At 36.3% G+C, this 19,608-nt stretch overlaps 2 protein-coding genes across 2 annotated transcripts; one reads left to right on the top strand and one right to left on the bottom strand.

Moving 5' to 3' along the window:
• Positions 1-41: 41 nt before the first annotated feature.
• Positions 42-8,876, bottom strand: ube2l3b (ubiquitin-conjugating enzyme E2L 3b). Its single transcript, XM_051892869.1, has 4 exons — positions 8,721-8,876; positions 6,805-6,900; positions 5,898-6,084; positions 42-1,901 (listed from the first exon to the last, which is right to left on the bottom strand). The coding sequence occupies exons 1-4, from the start codon at positions 8,745-8,747 to the stop codon at positions 1,747-1,749; spliced, it is 465 nt and encodes a 154-aa protein (XP_051748829.1). The 5' UTR covers positions 8,748-8,876; the 3' UTR covers positions 42-1,746.
• An 8,632-nt stretch (positions 8,877-17,508) lies between these two features.
• Positions 17,509-18,848, top strand: ccl19a.2 (chemokine (C-C motif) ligand 19a, tandem duplicate 2). Its single transcript, XM_051892864.1, has 4 exons — positions 17,509-17,731; positions 18,061-18,181; positions 18,268-18,382; positions 18,558-18,848. The coding sequence occupies exons 1-3, from the start codon at positions 17,638-17,640 to the stop codon at positions 18,371-18,373; spliced, it is 321 nt and encodes a 106-aa protein (XP_051748824.1). The 5' UTR covers positions 17,509-17,637; the 3' UTR covers positions 18,374-18,382; positions 18,558-18,848.
• The last annotated feature ends 760 nt before the right edge of the window (positions 18,849-19,608 follow it).

Raw genomic sequence — 19,608 nt, 5'->3', positions numbered from 1 at the left:
TTGTACACCGAGCATCCATCCTATTGAAACTCATTCAGAACTAGGTCAAAATAGCCTTTATTTGGAGAGTTCAACCTTTTGTCACATATTAGGGTTAACATGTTTATAACCTGTGTATATTAAATTCAGGCCATTAATGGCATTTCAGATTAAGCTATAATTGAAGCAACAGTTCGGACTTTAAGTAGTAGTCTTCATAAATATATAGTTTCCTAATGCTAATATATTCAGGTTAAACAATCGCTGAACTCTTAAGTTAGAATTTGATTTCATCACACAATTCCGTAATGCTCTTTTAAACTGGGGCATCCCAGAAAAAACATTTTGATTGGTTGAATTTAATAGGAAATCCCTGACCAGTCTGTAGATTAGCACACCCAAAGCAACAAAGTGAATTTAGCCAATGTTTGAGTATAACAGTATCCCCTGTGCTTGGTCTTCCTCTTTTATTTCAGTACACAAAATGGAGCGTTTTTAAAGTCTGCATGAAAATAAGCCTTAAGAAGAGGGGGGGAAGAAAAAAAAAAAAAAAAACATTGAGAAGAGAGCAAGGGGCTTATTTGAGGCATACCGCAAGAGAGCAAATATTACTTAAATATCTTGAACTAAAGAAAGCCCAAAACCTCATCAATTTTGCATTATAAAGTTAAACTCTTAAGATGGAATTTGACAGATTGAATAATATAGTTTAAAGAAAATGTAGAGAATGTTCTAGAAAACTCACGGTCAACTACTGCGTTTATTCTGTGTTGGGAGAAAATAGGAATAATATTCTTCAGTAGCGTACATCTCTGTATATCTAGGGGCCATTTCCATGTTTAAACCCAAATAATCAATAATATACAAGAATTTCCTATGAAACACGTTAAAAGAGAGATGTTTAAAACTAGTGATCATCATGGAAAATTACGTTCACTCACACAAAGAGCATTGTTTTCATCCTTCCTTTTTCATTTGCGACACAAAAGTATTTCATAGCAATATCGGCTCCTAAGCCACCTTTGTTTCTGACTTTACAGTGGTTTTGCTGATTTGAGGCTTGGTAAAGGGCTGAAAGTAGCCTGTTCCTCAGACCCAACAAGTGCAGTGAAAGTAAAAAGGGTTATATGAAATAATTGCTTGCCCTCCCTGAAATCCTCCAGCTGCGTAACCTCCATTCCTCCTTAATGTCTCCTTTTTGTTTTGTGTAAATCAAAAAACACACATGTAAGAAGAGGGAACAACATAATAATAATAATAATAATAATAATATACATGATAAATTACAATCCACTTCGTTTTAAATGAACTGTCACTTCCAAAAGTAATTTCTGAAAGTTTTGTGTAATAATGCAATGATTCATTTTCTCATTACAAAAGGGTCAAACAGCATTCATTACTGAAACGCCCTGTACAATTTCCAACTTCTTTCTCTTAAGTTATCCTCTAACCAAATTTTGATGCTTTCAAACTTCAGAAAGAAAAAAAATAAACAACATAGTAAAAAGTTAGTAAGGGCCTCAAGCTAACACCAGAAACTCAGAAACTCGGATGTCCTCACGGTGTCCTGCTTCAAGACGGAGGCAGCAGCTGTGCTGTACTTCTCCAGCTCGACTAGAGTGACACGTGGAAAGGAGAGGAGAAGGAGGGAAAGCGGGAGGGAGGGAGAGAGGATGGCAATTGGGTGTCGGGAGGAAGGTAGTAGAGCGAGGGGAAGAGGATCAGAGGAGTAGGAGGGGTCTGGGGCTACACACTTGTCTGGTATTGTTAGTCCACTGGCCGCTTTTCGCCGTGTTTCTTTGTAAACTCTTCTGCATTCTTAAAGAATTTTTTACGGTCTTTTGAGTATTCTTCTGCTAGGTCAGCCCTCAGAGGGTGTTCTGGCTGTGGGTCGTTCACCAGGGCAATGAGCGACTGAATTACTGGAAAAGAAGGGGAAAGAAGATACATTGTCATTGATCCCAAAAACAAAAAGTGATGGTATGTTTCAAAAAAAAAAAAAAAAAAAAAAAAAAAAAAATGTTGTTACCAACAGATATCTATGGTATGGGCAAAAACTGAAATGCTGGTTATGCAGGAAATAAGAACCCCAGCATGTTTATTCCATAAGAATAATGTACAGTATCTCACAGAAGTGAGTACACCCCTCACATTTTTGTACATATTTTATTATATCTTTTCATGTGACAACACTGAAGAAATGACACTTTGCCACAATGTAAAGTAGTGAGTGTACAGCTTGTATAACAGTGTAAATTTGCCGTCCCCTCAAAATAACTCAACACACAGCCATTGATGTCTAAACCGCTGGCCACAGTGAGTATACCCCTGAGTGAGTATACCCCTGAGTGAAAATGTCCAAATTGGGCCCAAAGTGTCAATATTTTGTGTGGCCACCATTATTTTCGAGCACTGCCTTAACCCTCTTGGGCATGGAGTTCACCAGAGCTTCACAGGTTACCACTGGAGTCCTCTTCCACTCCTCCATGACAACATCATGGAGCTGGTGGATGTTAGAGACCTTGCGCTCCTCCACCTTCCGTTTGAGGATGCCCCACAGATGCTCAATAGGGTTTAAGTCTGGAGACATGCTTGGCCAGTCCATCACCTTTACCCTCAGCTTCTTTAGCAAGACAGTGGTCGTCTTGGAGGTGTGTTTGAGGTCGTTATCATGTTGGAATACTGCCCTGCGGCCCAGTCTCCGAAGGGAGGGGATCATGCTCTGCTCATTCATGGTTCCCTCAATGAACTGGGGCTCCCCAGTGCCAGCAGCTTTGTACTCCTCACCTGGTTGCCGCCACACATGCTTGACACCATCTGAACCAAATAAGTTTATCTTGGTCTCATCAGACCACAGTATATGGTTCCAGTAATCCACGTCCTTAGTCTGCATGTCTTCAGCAAACTGTTTGCGGGCTTTCTTGTGCATCATATTTAGAAGAGGCTTCCTTCTGGGACGACAGCCATGCAGACCAATTAGATGCAGTGTGCGGCGTATGGTCTGAGCACTGACAGGCTGACCCCCCACCCCTTCAGCCTCTGCAGCAATGCTTGCAACACTCATACGTCTATTTCCCAAACACAACCTCTGGATATGATGCTGAGCACATGCACTCAACTTCTTTGGTCGACCGTGGCGAGGCCTGTTCTGAGTGGAACCTGTCCTGTTAAACCGCTGTATGGTCTTGGTCACCGTGCTGCAGCTCAGTTTCAGGGTCTTGGCAATCTTCTTATAGCCTACACCATCTTTATGTAGAGCAACAATTCTTTTTTTCAGATCCTCAGAGTTCTTTGCCATGAGGTGCCATGTTGAACTTCCAGTGACCAGTATGAGAGAGTGAGAGCGATAACACCAAATTTAACACACCTGCTCCCCATTCACATCTGAGATCTTGTAACAATAACGAGTCACATGACACTGGGGAGAGAAAATGGCTAATTGGGCCCAATTTGGACATTTTCACTTAGGGGTGTACTCACTTTTGTGGCCAGCGGTTTAGACATTAATGGCTGTGTGTTGAGTTATTTTGAGGGGACAGCAAATTTACACTGTTATACAAGCTGTACACTCACTACTTTACATTGTAGCAAAGTGTCATTTCTTCAGTGTTGTCACATGAAAAGATATAATAAAATATTTACAAAAATGTGAGGGGTGTACTCACTTCTGTGAGATACTGTACTATACAAAACTTGAATGTATGCTAATGTAATTAATACAACTACAATACAAAACTCTGGCTAAAATCGATAGATGCTTGTTTCGGCCACTGAACAAAAAAAAAAAAAGTTAATTGCGACATTCTCACAATTCTGACTTTTTTTCCTGCAGAATTGCATTATAGAAAGTTGCAATTGCGTGTTATAAAGTCAGAATTGTGAGTTTAGGTCTCGCAATATAACATGCAATTGTAACTTTGTCATGCAATTGTAACTTTGTCATGCAATTCTGAGAAAAGAAGTTATAATTGTGAGATATAAACTCACAATTGCAAGGAAAGTCAGAATTGCGAGATACAAACTTGCAATTGTAAAAAAAAAAAAAAAAAAAAAAAAAAAAAAAAAAAATTGCACGTTTATATCCCCCACTTCTGACTTTATAACTCACAAAAAGTAAAAATTGTGAGATGTACACTCGCAATTTTAAGGAAAAAAAAGTCGGATTTGTGAGAGAAAAAGTCGCAATTATCTTTTACATTTTATTCGATAGCGGAAATGAGCTTCCATAAAAATCCCATCTAAAAAACTTTATAAACTAGGAGTTTAGTACTGCGTGATCTCAACTTGGCAAGAGTAATCTAGTTTTCTGAAGAAATGTGTGACATTACAAGAATGCTGTAAACGATGACATGTTGAAACATTGTTTGAATGCATCTGTTCCTGGAGAAATTTGTGATATGCTTCATTTACAAAGCTGCAATAACTAATAACTCAGAACATAAGAACAGCAGATTCGATACAATAATATACACTACCGTTGAAAAGTTTGGGGTCTCAAATGTTTTTGAAAGAAGTCTCTTCTGCTCACCAAGGCTGCATTTATTTGTTTGAAAATACAATAAAAACTATAAAATTGTAAAATATTATTAAAATTTTTTCTATTTGAATATATTTTAAAATGGAAATACATTTTTTTTTCAGGATTCCCTGGTGAATAGAAAGTTCAAAAGAACAGCATTTAATTGAAATAGAAAACTTTTATAACATAATAAATGTCTTTACTGCTACTTTTGATCAATTTAATGTGTTCTTAATGAATAAAAGTATTCATGCCTTTAAAAAAAAAAAAAAAATCTTACTGGCCCTAAATTTTCTCAACGGTAGTGTATATCAAGATTTCTATTAAAATATGCATTCTTATTTCTTTCAGTACTAATAAATTCAGCTTTAAATCATCCCTATAATTGTGACCCTGGACCACAAAACCAGTCATAATATTATATTTTGTTAATTTTCTACCATAAATATTTCAAAAATTTATTTTAAGTAATATGCGTTGCTAAGGACTTAATTTGGACAAATTTAAAGGCGATTTTCTCAATATTTAGATTTTTTTGCACCCTCAGATTCCAGATTTTCCTATCCTTACAAACCATACATCAATGGAAAGCTTATTTATTCAGCTTTCAGATGATGTCTGAAATCTCAATTTAAAAAAAATTGACACTTATGACTGGTTTTGTGGTCCAGGGTCACAATTTAGTCTGAGAAAACTACATAATCTTCATCTTTATAAAACAAACCAGAATAAAAAAAGATTAATCTATGTAATGTTAAGGTAGTCAATGAGATGAAGAAAAAAAATAAAGGGTGTTGTCTACTTTATATACACAGATGTTCAGTGAATACAAACATCACAAAGTCTTCTATTTGTTCATGATTTACACATAATAAAATGACGACAAGACCAAGAGTGTATATTGGTGCTTTTCCACTGCGTGGAACGACTTGGCTCGGTTCGGCTCGGCTCGCTTTTACTTTCGGTTTGCTTTTCCACTGCAGTTTAGTACCGCTTGAAAGTGGGTGGGATTATAGACTGATCGTTATAGTTGCGCCGCCTTTACTGCCGTGGATCCACTCCTCGCCTACCAACAAGTCTGTACCTCGTCTACTGACCATAATACAGCCATTTCTTTTTTCAAGTTGCGTGCGGTGGTCGTTTAAAGCAAGTTGTTTAAAAAAAAAAGTCGCATGAACAAACGGGTTTGGTGTCTTGTGTTTCAAATCCAATGACGCTGGTAGTGATGATTACACGTCACATTTAGTATCGGTACGGCACGCTTGAAACCTCCACCGAGGTAGTACTATTTAAGCGAGACATACCGTTCCGTACCGAGCCGTCCCATGCAGTGGAAAAGCGCCATATGAGAGCAGTCTGACTCATGTGGCAGTTTCAGGAATATTGCAGCGCATCTCACCTTGGTCAGTTTTGGTGGCTGGTTTCCAGTTCTCTGCGCTTATGACAGGCAGGCAGACCTGTCCCTTCTCGTCAATGTTGGGGTGGTAGATCTTCGTTTTGAACGTGATCTTCGGTGGTTTGAATGGGTACTCTGCAGGGAAGATGATCTCGATCCTGAACGCCCCTTTGTCATATGGAGGGTTGTCCTGTGGGAGAATAAGGTTAAATGAGGTGAGCACAGCTTAGTCTATATGGTATATAATTAGAAACAAATGGATGTTGACAACAGAACAGAAGGCAAGGGTGAATGCGTGTAGTATGAGATCAGATATAGATGACTGCATTATATAAGCATGGATTTCATCCAGGTCTAAATGCAAGTCCAGCTCTAAAATGCACAAGAAATCTGTTCAACAATGACCATATTGAAACGTATGCAATGTTTTAGTACAGTGGTGCCCAAACTTTTTACTACAAAACTGACTGAGGGCCGTTGGCCGAAAGTACATGTTGCTTTATATCCAACAATATTATATTAAAATTTTTATAAAAAAAAAAAAAAAAAAAAAAAAATCACTTATATTCTCTACATTTCAATGCAAAAATAAAATAATTTTTTTTTTTTTTTTTTTAGAAATTAAGATGCTTCAATGACATGTTTTTTTTCTCCATATTTCTCCCCCTCTTGTGATATGGCATGACAGGCCAAATCAAAGGTCATCAAAGGTCAGCCATTTTTGGCCCACAGGCCATGGTTTGGGTATATGTTTTAGTATATATAAAACACTTCACATGCAAATATACAGTATCAGAATAGTAACGCGATGTTATAACATAATTCCTAGGCTTGACTTTATGCATATGCAAATAACATGTAAATACAATTTATAAAAGAATGATGAAATATGAACATTTAGTAAACTTACTGGAACAATGAGGCCTTGCCATGTCAATATGTTTGATTCATCAACTTGAATGTTACGGAAGTTTTTCATTCCAGATTTGCGGATTTCTTCAAGCTCCTGATAAAAAGAAGGGTTGTAAACAAGGATGTGTTAGATACTTTGCAACTTTTACTTGTGGAGCAGAAATATAGAAACTCTGAGATTGTTTAGTTTATGATAAAGATATGTTTCTTTATAGCACAATCACCATTAATTAGGTATTTACAAAATGCAAATAAATGAATTAGGCAAAACAGTGGAGTTTACAACATTGGCCAACAGCTTCTATGGATCTATATTACGGTCAAGACACCATAGCCAAGAGTAACCTGAGCCAGGTCTTGACCTAATGAGTCGGAGAAATTACCCCTTCCTCAGCAGCTTACTGTAAATAACTGACCCGAAGTACAAGTTAATACAACAACAAACCACACTATAAATGTCTGAAGGTCCATGCAGCATCATATCCAAAAACTATTGCTCTAACATAATGCTGTCTGAGATGTCTATTCACTTCCACATATGGCTGCAACTAATTATTACATTGTAAATCAATTAATCTGTCAATTATTCCTCTGACTAATCGACGATTATTCGGATTAAACACCAATTTTCTATATATATATATCTATATATCTATATCTATATCGCCTGTGTTAACTGCTATATTCCAGTTGTGTTGTCTATAAAAATGTTATTAACTCCTGTAAAGTGACATGACTTGCGATGCTTTCTGTGCACAGCACTCAGACATAATAGATAATCAAATTAGTTATTGATTATTTTCATTATCAATTAATTGTTGCAATTTATCAATTAGTTGTCCCAGTCTCAAGTTCATAATGTACTAAATGAAACATCAACAATTACATATTCAAAAATGGGTACTATGGAAAGAGTGTGTTTTTACTGTCCTGTGAGGATTACCCATTTCCTACCATTGCCACTGAGAGATGATTGACATTTACAACCTCTCTTATCTAACAAGGAAGTAAACTGGTTAAGATGATCATTGTGACACAAAGTCTATTAACTGTACATAAATACCCTAAAACCTCAAATATACGACAATTCAGACAGTTTAACCTACAAAATAGATTGGTCAGACACATCTAAGTGGTTAAAAACAGGTTATTCACGTTTTGGGAATGAAGTGATTTAGACTAGACGGAAGTTGATAAAGCGAAAGCTTGTTGTGAAGACAGTTACACTTTCGTTTTTTTTTTATTAAGGGCGTTACTGCAGCTTACCACCTGAAACCCACTAAAACGTCTTATTTAAGTAGTAGCCTAATTATTTGTATTATTTTAAGCGTTGAATGTAAAAATGGCGTCGATTTTAGCTTGAAACTGACACATGTTGCTGGTTTGGTCCCTTTGAGTCATCTCTTAACGTCACTGCAGTGGGTTTAAAACATCAAGATTCGGTTAAAATTATCCATTAGGTCTTATAACAGTCGCTTAATTTAAATTTATGGTATTTAGATGATTCGGATTTGTTTGAATCAACCGAATCCGTTCTGACGGAACTCATCACATTAGACTCCTATATATTATATTGCTGTCATTCACTCGCTGTCAATGAATGAAAGGACTTGTTAAGACACTGAATTCTACTCTAACGTGCCCTTTGACCCACTGTCTCTCAAATCTCGAACCCAAAACCCTGTTCTAGAGTCCCGCGGCCTCCACCGGCGCTTTTCCTCCTTCATGTTTGGAAACGCGAAGCGAGCCGAGTCATCGAGTGAGAGAACCGCTCGTACCAACGCCAATCAAGCCGCAATGAACAATCGAATCGCAATTTCGGCGAGTTAAACTTCATGTTTAAACCCCTACTGCGTCGTCGTGTGTGGTTACTCTTTATATGCGTTGTAAAAAGTATGAGGTTTGGACGTCTACCTTGTGTAGTCTCCTGCTCGCCGCCATCTTGAATCTTTCAACTACTACCAGAATGCACTGCGCGGCGCAGCGATGGAATCATGAGCTCGTGCGCGTTTTTAAAACTTCGGTTGATCTGGGATCAGATTTAATATTCGCGTACAACCGACACAACAGGCGAGACAGGAGCGCGAATAATGATCTCAGGTCAGCATCCGTGGGTACTTTCCATTACAAAACGAAACAAAAATGCCATTTATTACACAGTGGATGGAATTGTTTCTCCCGTGATGAATCAAGCCCTATTTTAGTCAGCCTTTATTATTTACTTATCTTGAAAATGTATTGAACTGAATTACTGAAGTGGCGGTTTCAGTGAACTTCAGGATGTAGGTGTGCCGAGAAACATACAAAATGCAATGAACGTCCTTGACAAGGAAGTGTCTTTTCCGTATTTCTAGTTGAGTACTTGTTAGTGACCACATGATGTCACTCCAGAGTAAGGAATAATGTTCAGTGGTTATTTGATGCCGAGTGTTTATTTAGTTTGAGCGAGATTTGAATTCGGGACATCACACAAACGATGGCCCAGGGTTTAGCTGGTTTAAGCTATTGGCTCTAAAATCAACTAACAGACTATAGTCTGACTAGGCTGGGAGACTAGCAAAGACAATTTAGGCCGTTTCTCACTTTTTTTGTTTTCCCCAGCAGGGATTTTTTACATCACTAGCAAGAAGTACTATGGTATGGCCATGTTTTTTGGACCCTGGCATTACCACGGTATCCTTAGAAGGATGTATTGGAGTATTTGTAAATCATTCAGTAGCACAGTACTACCCTTTTGAAAAAGAAGTGTGCTTAATTGTATGGAATTGTGCACTTGTAGTGTACTTCAAATCTTAAAAGTACATTTTAGAAAAATGTACTTGCAGATAGGCTAATATAATATTAATTAAACAAAAGGGCAGTTAAATATACTTAAAGTGTGTTCTTAATACAATTTTGAAAGTGCACATTGTAATGAAGTCAAATTAAAAGTTTTACTTTAAATTATTTTTTAAATCATTATGTTTTAATAATCTTTTGTCGTGCTTCAAAGAAGTACGGGACTTGGTTGGGGAATGAGTGGAGTGAAGTTCAAAATGTAGAGGATTTCCATCGTTTATCCACATAACAGCCTCTAAACGCTATGCGAATAATACATAAATATAGTGGGATTTTATGCATCTATGGTTAAAAAATATAAAATAGGTCCCCAAACAGGGTCTCCCCATCTCCACCACTGCTTATTCAGTACATATTATAAACCTAATATATTTTAAATGTACTAAACTGCAACTGCATAATTACAAATGTATAATTAAAAGTATATTTTAATACATGACATGTAAGTTTCAGTAGAAAATGAATTAAAGTATATTTTGGTTTACCATACATGCTTGCATTTGACAGTACACTTTAACCCTAAATATATGTAAAAAAAGCACTCTTAAGTTCAACTATTTGCATTTAATATAAATTTAAACTTTAATACGTTACTTTAATTTAAATTAACAATTTACCATTTAACCAAAAACATTACGCCAGGTCGCCCTTTAAGGGGATAGTTCACCCAAAAATGAAAATTTTGTCATCATTTACTCACCCTCAAGTTGTTCCAAATCTGTATGAGTTTCTTTCTTCTATTGAACACGAAAGAAGATATTTTGAACAATGTTGATAACCAGACAGTTGATGGTAGCCATTGACATCCATAGTAGGAAAAAAAATACTATGGAAGTCAATGACTACTGTCAACTGTCTGGGTGAACTATTCCTTTAAATGCATTTCCTTTAAAGTGTATTATATTGTATAGGGAATTTAAAGTTAAAGACCCAAAGACCAGATATGATGAATAAAAACCCGGAGTCTAAAAAAAAAAATAGTTTGAAGAAGAAAATTTTACTGAAGAATAGTTTGCAGTTTCATCAGCAGAAGTCAGCTTCAAGTCTCACAAGGAGTTTGTAGGCCGCTCTGCGTACATTCACATTTCCACAACAATTATACTCTAACAGAGTCCACTAACTACGTCATTACCTCAGGTTAAATGATTCTGATTGGCTAAGAAATAGATAAACACGGACTGATAGGCAGAAGCACATCTCCAACGATTATCCGGACGACACCAAGACCATGGTTTAGGCACAAAGTGACCACAGATATGTGTTTCTGGGCACCAGTTTGTCCACCTCTCCAAATACAGGGTCTGCAACAAAAAATACTAGCGCACATACACACATAGCTTCTTCAAGGTTGAAGTTGGCTGAACAGGATACTTCCCCAAAACATACTGATAACATGTTCTCTCTCACAGTAAGAGGTACAGACAATACTCATCATTGTTCTCTAGTGTTTGAAGATGAAAAGGAAAATAAATGCTTTAACATTAGTTGAAGAAGTCATTCAAATAATTTAATATTTAGAAGGATAAATGTTGATTAATAACTTGATTATAAATCATTCAAAAGATACAGTATTTGAAGCGGGAGTAGATTCCAGAGTCATATATCTGTGGACTGTGTATGTACATGTGAATTTGTGGTTTTGTCAGTTTGTTTATATGTTTGATCTTCTTTTCTTGTCATAAGAGCCTATACTACACCGCCAACATGCTTCCCAGACCAAGGAGAGATAAAAAGTGAGCTTGCACGCTCCCATGGTTTCCTGGAAACCACATGACTGAAACAACTTGACCAGACTTGCTTCCCCTTCAGCAATTTCAGGTAGAGATGGGCTGTTGCAGATGGGAAACATTAACTATCTTGTTTCCGCTTTTGCTAAGTTTAGCATTAAAAAATGTCAGTAGTTTTGCTTAATACATTATTTTTGGATTATTAGGTACAATTGATGCATTATATTTCAAGGTGAGTCACTTAAATGATTCAGGGCATGATGAATGTAAACACAAGAAATGTAATCGCAAAGAAAACACCTGCCAGAATGTATACAATTGAAGCAGATCTAACCTAAATTTCAATAACAATAGGCTTTTTTTCACTGCATTGCAGTTATGACCTGCTTAATGCAGGTTTAGACTGTTAAATAGGTCAATTATTGCTCAAACAGCTTAAAATCTTAAAGATGAGCTCTAGAGCACCAATGTAGAAAAGTAGGTCAGAGACCTTTTAAGTTTATTGTGCCCACAAGCACCAACAGAATCTTCAATAGAAGAAGTAAATTGTCTTAATGTTCATTGACACCTTAATGACTTTTTATTTCCAAAGTCTCTTATTTTGGTTTGAGCAGGAATGTAATGGTTTCCAGCAGTCACAGCAAGATATATTTATTTTGTGCAGACATAATGGCCAAAAATGATGTCCGGCCTAGGAAAAATCTTCACCCTTTATTTAAATATTATTAAAAAATTGTTAAAGAATTTGTAAGCATATTGCGTAGTTGTGCTTGGAGTCAATTGTTTTATTTGTGATAATGCAGACATATTTTTGGCCAGGCTGTCATACAAAGAAATAACAAAAACAAGAGAGAACCAATGAAATATTAATAACTGATTATGTTGTAGTCAATATGCCTTTTCCTGTGAGCTTTTTGGCTTTCAAAGCATTTTTTTGCATCGTTAAAAACCTGTAGCTGTAAATAATTTTGTCAGATAAATACCCTAACCAAGTTTAGTGTTTTGTTTTTCCTTCACATTTAAAATATATAAAATATTTTCCTCATATTTTGGTGTAATCAAACTCGTAGGGTCATTAAAAACAAGTAGGCTATCTCTCTGGAAGACTTGATTCTAAGCAACCAAATATTTTTGTATCATGCAGACTAAATTCGTATCACTCTCTTTCTTTTCACATAATAAAATAATTAAAATTTTAATGTGGTCAAGTCTTTCTCAATAAGAGCAATATAGGGGTTTTTTCTGAACCATTGTGGTTTGTGATGTTGGCTTCATTGCAGATGAATTACTGGAAAGATCCTGCTCCTGAAATTATACTGCACAATTTCATGTTGTGTTTTCAATTTAAAAAGGGACTTTCCTCCTAGTGAACATAAGTTTTGTCATGTCATACATAGGCCTATAGGTGGAGGAGTGTCTTTTTATTTGGAAGGGGGGATTGGTTTGTTCAGAAATGTACAGAGTTTTTAAAAAACATGACGGATGATTCAAAAATGTTTCCCGTTTTGACAGAAAAAAACAACAAACAAGAAAGAACATATATAAATCTACCACCTAAACTTTTGATTTATGAACTGTGATCTGTTCTGTACATGGTAGATAGGCTATGCGGATTCTCTCTGGGTATGCGCGCGCCGTGCGCGTGAGAGAGGGAGAGAGCATGCGCGCTCCCTGTCAACTGCCAAGTGATATGAGAAAACGAAACTTTAGTTACTTACTTCGATTATATATGATGTAACATGCATTTTCCGCGCGCGTGTGTGTGAGACGTATGGAGAAGTCATGTGACTAGCCTTACTGCGCGCGTAGGCTAATATTTGTAAGATTTATAACCGCTACGAAGAGCGACGGGATTTTGGGTGTGCGAACACCGCTTGCAATTTGCCGCTTTCCACGTGTCTCTCATTGAAAATACATTTATGTCGAAGTGCCCACATGAAAATAATCTATAGTAGCTTATAATAAATACTATAGTGTTTTCGAATCATACTATAGTAAATTGTAGTATACTGTATATATTGTAGTATTTACAACACGTTGTTAATGAATGCTACAGCATACTGTAGTATTAACTATGGTGAACTGATAAACTGTAATAAATACTTTATAGCTACTTTAGTTTTTACTACAGTAAACTGTAGTGTAGTATAATATACCCTATAGTTGTAGAAAACTTAGTACAGTATTGGGTAAAGTAATTTGTTTATATATAGCTGTTATATTACCACAGCAACTATAGAATTACCACAACAAATTAATTCAAGTACTTTACTAGGCTATAGTATGGTTCAAAAACACTATAGTATTTACTATAAATTACTAGGCTATAGTATTTTTTCTGGCCCAATTCATGAGTGGCCCACCGGGAATTCTCCTGATTCTCACTATGCCGGGCCTGCATTGCAATGTAGGCATAGATGAAACATTTTTCCATTTTTGGGTACTGTATGTTTGGCAGTGTGTTTGCTTTCAGGAAGATCACACACCTACCTGCTATGAGATGGGACTCAGATTCAGATTGTGCTGGTACATGATTGCTGATAAGCAATCAGAACATCTTATATCTTGGAAAGAATTCAACTTGTCTACTTCTCCAGATAGAATAACAGAAATTAACGTGCTTGCCATAACATCTGTGGCTTTCAGTAATGAAATTCAAGAATACTATTGCAAAATAACACAATAAGATATGATGAAAAAAAATCTGCTTAACCCCAAATAGACTATAGTAAGTGGAGTGACCTGTTGGTGCAAATATTCAAAAAACTGTGATGCAAAAACGAAGTCCTATGAAGTATACTGTGGTGTGTAGTGACAATTGTAAAGAAATATGAGGAAAATGTTATGACATGGTACTATACCATTGCATTTTTTTTATATGGGGTGTGCAGAATAAAATCTGTAAACTTTGGGATGATAGTTTTAAACTTCATAGCAAGTTTTTTTTCCATTCTAACCTGAAAACGACAGGTTATTGACATGCATAGACTGTGTTGATTTTGGAAAGCTACAATAAATCAGAGTGGGAAAATTTAACATTATGCATTTTAAAAACGAAACTTAGTTATGGAGAAATAGGTGGAGGGGGGCTGTGCTTTTGAAAATGACGCAAATAAAAATACCTATTCATTTAGCAGTTCAGTTCAGGCCAGTGTTTTATTGTGGGGGCACATTTCCCCTTAGTCTCTTGACAAAAGTGATGCTCCTGGCGTTGTGTTAGGTGCTTCACGGAAAAGCACACACCCTCGGATTCTTGCCAAGCTCTCCGATATCAAAAAGGCATTGAAACTATTCATTATTAAGATAATGACATGTTTTGATCCCTTAAAAAACCTCTTTGTTATATACAGAAAGGTTTTGAAAGAGCTAGATTATGTGCATTATAATTCTTGCTCTATAAAGAAATTCTATAATAGATTCTCGGAAAATTCATTTCACCTATCAGTTTCTAAACGGGTTTGAACTGAATATTGTGAAATACAGGAATTTTAAGAGAATGCTGAACTGAAATACAGTGGGGTCAAAAAGTCTGAGACTATTAGGAGTCAGATTTGCACCAAAAAAAAAAAGTTTGTTGCATTTACATGATTTAATTTTGTACATCGGTTCCAAATGAATCAATTTGTTCATGTAACTTCAACATCATGGAATGAAGTCATTTTAAGTTACCCAATTAACTCAAAGTGAATTTAAATGGCTCCCTGACATGATTCAGGAATTCAATTTCATATATTCATACATCCAATTAAATTTCCTATATTTTATTGATACACGACTAAATTATAAGACTGTACTAGCTAGCTGACAAACTTTTAGCTATAGCAATAGCACACATTAGCATTTTAAATGCTAAGCATTAAGACCCGGTTTCACAGACAAGGCTTAGCCTAAGCCAGGATTATATAAGCAATTTAAAGCTTATATAAACGTACACCTGAATAAAAACATTACTGGTGTGCATCTTGAGACAAAACAATAGCACTGACATATTTAAAGATATGTCAATACAAGTTGCTTTCAGTTAAAACAGCTCAAACATGCATTTTAGTCTGGGATTAGCTTAAGCCTTGTTTGTGAAACTGGGGGTCAATGCTCCTTCGGCAAAACAGTTATGAAATTAGCTGTATCAGCCCACAGCCTATAGGCAAATTCTCCACTCTTCTCCATAGTGGTAGCCCATTGTAATTTAAATAGTTCTAATTCCAACATAATTGAACATTAAACACTATTACACACTATCAAGTCTTTCCCTTTTCTCATCTTGCTCAAAAATACATAAAACAACACTTAATTTCAACATTTACGGTGCGTTCCAAACGGGATATATCGCCATCCGAAGGGCACTTCGGAGTGAAAACAATCACAGCCGCCATATTGAAGGGTCGTTCCAAATCGAAGTGCTCAAAACTGTCCACTTCAAAGGGCCCTTTGGAATGAAGGATTTCGTGAGGTACAACTGATGGACACTTCGGGCCCCCATGATCCTTTGCACAGGGAAGTTGTTTGGCATCACAGAATGGGTACAGGAGGCTCGGACTTCGATTTAACCTTTAAATGTATGTATAGTAATTTTCTATACTACTGTAATATTTATACGAGTTAGATTTGGTACATTATTGTGGTCAAAACGACATTGTACTTCAACAAAAATACACAGCTCCCTTTATCAGTCCATTCAAATGTTTAAAATACATAGACACAATATGGTGTGATAAACCAAAAATAAATAAATAAATAAACTAACGTTAAACAAAAGACGCAGCTTGCACAATCTACTCATCGTTCAGAGTGTGTTTTTTGGGGGGTCAACCAGCGTACAAAATGTGCGACAAAGGTGCCTCCTTGATTGTCTCGTTAAGATGACGCAGAAGTGCGTTCCAAAAAAAGAGCCTAAACCCTTCATCCCTTCGAAGCTCTCACTCCGGAGGGTAAACCCTTTGAAGGGATTAGGGTATGGGGATGAGCCCTTCCGAATGGAACGCAGGGTGACTTTCTCTTGATTGAGCCATATGCAAAGCATGCTGGGAACTAACAAGCCCCGCCCAGTTTCCGTTAATGCAACACAAATCATTCATGTAATCTCAACACAAATGGAATAAGTAACTTCAAGTAGATTGAACACAATCGAATTAAGTTAGGACACAATGTAGCAACTGTGTTGCTTTAGCTCATTTTAATTAAGCAATTTGAACAAGCAGCAAAAATCTTTTTTTTTTTTTTTTCAGTGTGGGAGTCAAAATTTAATAGAAAAATAGGCTAATGAGTAAAATAAGAAAATAAAATGTCAAATGAAAAAGCTATTTAATATATTTATTATTGATATAATTTTTATATTGATAATATTCATTTTCTGCATCAAAAATTATATTGTATGCGCTCCAAAAGATAACCAGTCCATTCTCAGGTGTGTAAATCAAGAAAAGTTTGAGCAACCAAAAAAACAAAATTGTCCACACACTGGACATGCAATTAGACCAAGGCAAAGGTCTATCACAAAAATTACTTTAACATCTACAAGGTGAAAAATGTGCAAAAAAGCGAAGTGTCTTAAAATATTTGACTTGACATTTGATATTCAACAGTGCTTTGATCTGCCTGCATTGACACTATTCTTTAAGAGCTGCTGTGCAGCCAAATAATGTACCAGTTATCAATGTAAAGCTGCTTTGACACAATCTACATTGTAAAAAGCGCAATATAAATAAAGGTGACTTGACTTGAAAAACAGACCAAAATTAATATTAATTTTCCAAATCACTCAAATTGCTATGCTGATAATGTAACTTTTAATTACAAAAAATATGAAATTAGAAAAAAGCAACTGAAATATTTTCATTAGTAGTTTCACTTTTGGGCCACATTTCCCAAGTCTAAAGTAACTAAATCAGATAATTGTGAATAGGTTTAGAGAAAACGAAAGTTATGAGGACTAAATCGCTATGCAATGCATTATGCATTGCAACCCTGATAAAATCACAGAGGGTTCAGTTAAATAAGATTTGTGTGTGTGTCTTGTTTACAAGCAGTTAAATCAATGTTTAGGTCATGCACCCCTGCAGAGAATTCTACTGGAATAGAGAAAAAAAAAAAAAAGCAAGAAAGAATGTGGGAATGATAAAGCCAAACGAAACTGCTGCACTTACGAGTAGGGGTGGAGGCGGAGCAGGTGCGGTAAGTCTAGGTGTGAAAGTGAAAGTTAGCTAATTTTTTTGTGTATAAATACCTGCACCTGATACCTGCATGTCACACCTGTGCAAAATTGTCTGATGCACTTGCAGCAACCAAACACAAAGACAAGGATGCAGACTTCAACAGTAACTCTCCTGGTCATTACTGCGGTCCTCTGGGGCAACATAGAAGGTAAGACTGAAACAGAAACATTGAAACTCCTGGCACACTATACTTGCAGCTTCTCAGAACCATCCTGCAGCATTTCAAATCCAAATTCTTGTGAATTAGGAGCAGTTTAGGATTAAGAGCCTTTGATAAATAAAGAGCAATTCTTGGCTTTTACTGTGCTGGCTTGCGTTTCTCAAGGATTCGGTTATAGTAAATGTGGGAACAAGTTCCTGGAAGTCCAGAAACACTCAGAAACAGACCAAGTTTTGTTCTTGCATGGGGTCATGTACACATAAAATAGAGGGGATTTCCAGTGACAAGCATTACTAATGACATCCTTTCATTCTCAGCGTTTTCAGACACAGCTGTGGACTGCTGTCTGACCACCAAGGACACTCGTATTCCAATACAGATCGTTGCATCGTACTTTCACCAAACCGCAGACAGTGGCTGTGCCATTGCTGCTACTGTGTAAGTATCAGTTGATTCCCAGCTGGCTTTATTGATTCTACACTAGGATCGTATAAATGCATGTTTCCCTCTCTATGATCCCATAGATTCATCACAAAAAAGGACAAGAAATTGTGCGCTCCACCAGAGAAAAACACCTGGATTACCAAAATCATCTCACACCTGGAGAAGAAGAAGAAAGCTTCTCAGTAGGAACCCATGGTACTGACAACTCCTACTGCACGTCCCTTTTCAAGCTTTTAGTTCTGCTCTCATAGTTCTGATATCTCACAGCTGAATTAGACATTTAGCAGAAGTTGTGCAGTTCTTCTTCTTTAAAACTTTTCTGCCCCCCGATAACGAAAGCTTACCCTGGTTTCGTTTTCCTGCTTTACAGATGGGAGGTGAACACGATGACCCTATAACTGCACTGAGCAACACTGAATGCAGGAAGTGACTACACTTAATCATCAACTGCGACAGTGATTTTTAAAAAAAAAAATTGTAAATGATTAAATGCTGATATGCTATTTCCGCAATGTATTATGTTGTTTATGTTTTCCTGTACTGTCTTACTGTAACGATTATGAGTCATTTGCACGAAATATCCTGTCAACTGTATCTGTATTTTTTTGTGCGACTGGAAATTTTTGCTAAGAATGATTTCAAATAAATTCATTTTGTTAAATCTCATGTCCACTGCAATTATTTCATCTAACAGTGTCATTTTCCTTAATTTGTGCTTCTGGACAAGATGCAGTAATATACCTTTTCAAAATCAAAAATTTGGTGTCAGGATTTTTTTTTTTTTAATGTTCTTGAAGGAAGTCTTTTAAGTCATTTATTTAATCAAAATTACAGAAACCCCCCCCCCCCAGAAATATTGTGAAATATTATTGCAATTTAAAATAACCCTTTTCTATGTGTATATATTTTAAAATGTTTATTCCTGTGATGCAAAGCTGAATTTTCAGCATCATTACTCCAGTCTTCAGTGTCACATGATCCTTCAGAAATCATGCTGATTTGATGCTCAAGAAACAATTATTATTATCAATGTTGTAAACTCTCACCTGTTTGATGTCTGATGTACATGTTCACGTTACAAACAGTAATGATATCAGACATTCGTGCACAATACTGTTACTTTCAAATGCTTATTTTGTATTTTGTCAAATGCTTAAGAGAGTGATGAAGATCCTTGATAATCGGCATATATAAAAAGTGTGTACAGTCTGAATTTGTGGGAATTGCCTGTTTTATTCAAATGCACAATGGCAATGCTGAATAGAAATATTTCATCATACTGTTGGATTTGATCTACATTTTTTAGTGCTATACATTTAAGAATTTAATCAAATAACCATCTGTTATCAACCCCAAATGTTCAGCCATTAAGCCAATCTATCAGTATAAAGTATCAAACAGTATAAAGTTGTGCTTTGACA

The sequence above is a fragment of the Ctenopharyngodon idella genome, chromosome 5, assembly GCF_019924925.1.
Source record: "Ctenopharyngodon idella isolate HZGC_01 chromosome 5, HZGC01, whole genome shotgun sequence".
NCBI lineage: Eukaryota > Metazoa > Chordata > Actinopteri > Cypriniformes > Xenocyprididae > Ctenopharyngodon > Ctenopharyngodon idella.
Note: the sequence above shows the minus strand (reverse complement) of the source record. Positions and strands in the feature narration are given on the sequence as shown.

Bases quoted from the DNA above. Each gene is read 5' to 3' on its own strand.
- ube2l3b (XM_051892869.1), bottom strand. From the start codon at position 8,747: ATGGCGGCGAGCAGGAGACTACACAAG. The intron at 6,901-8,720 runs GTAGACGTCCAA...TCTTTTTATCAG, and splicing joins CGAGCAGGAGACTACACAAG to GAGCTTGAAGAAATCCGCAA. The intron at 1,902-5,897 runs GTGAGATGCGCT...CTTCTTTTCCAG, and splicing joins AGCCACCAAAACTGACCAAG to TAATTCAGTCGCTCATTGCC.
- ccl19a.2 (XM_051892864.1), top strand. From the start codon at position 17,638: ATGCACTTGCAGCAACCAAACACAAAGACAAGGATGCAGACTTCAACA. The intron at 17,732-18,060 runs GTAAGACTGAAA...TTTCATTCTCAG, and splicing joins CCTCTGGGGCAACATAGAAG to CGTTTTCAGACACAGCTGTG. The intron at 18,182-18,267 runs GTAAGTATCAGT...ATGATCCCATAG, and splicing joins TGTGCCATTGCTGCTACTGT to ATTCATCACAAAAAAGGACA.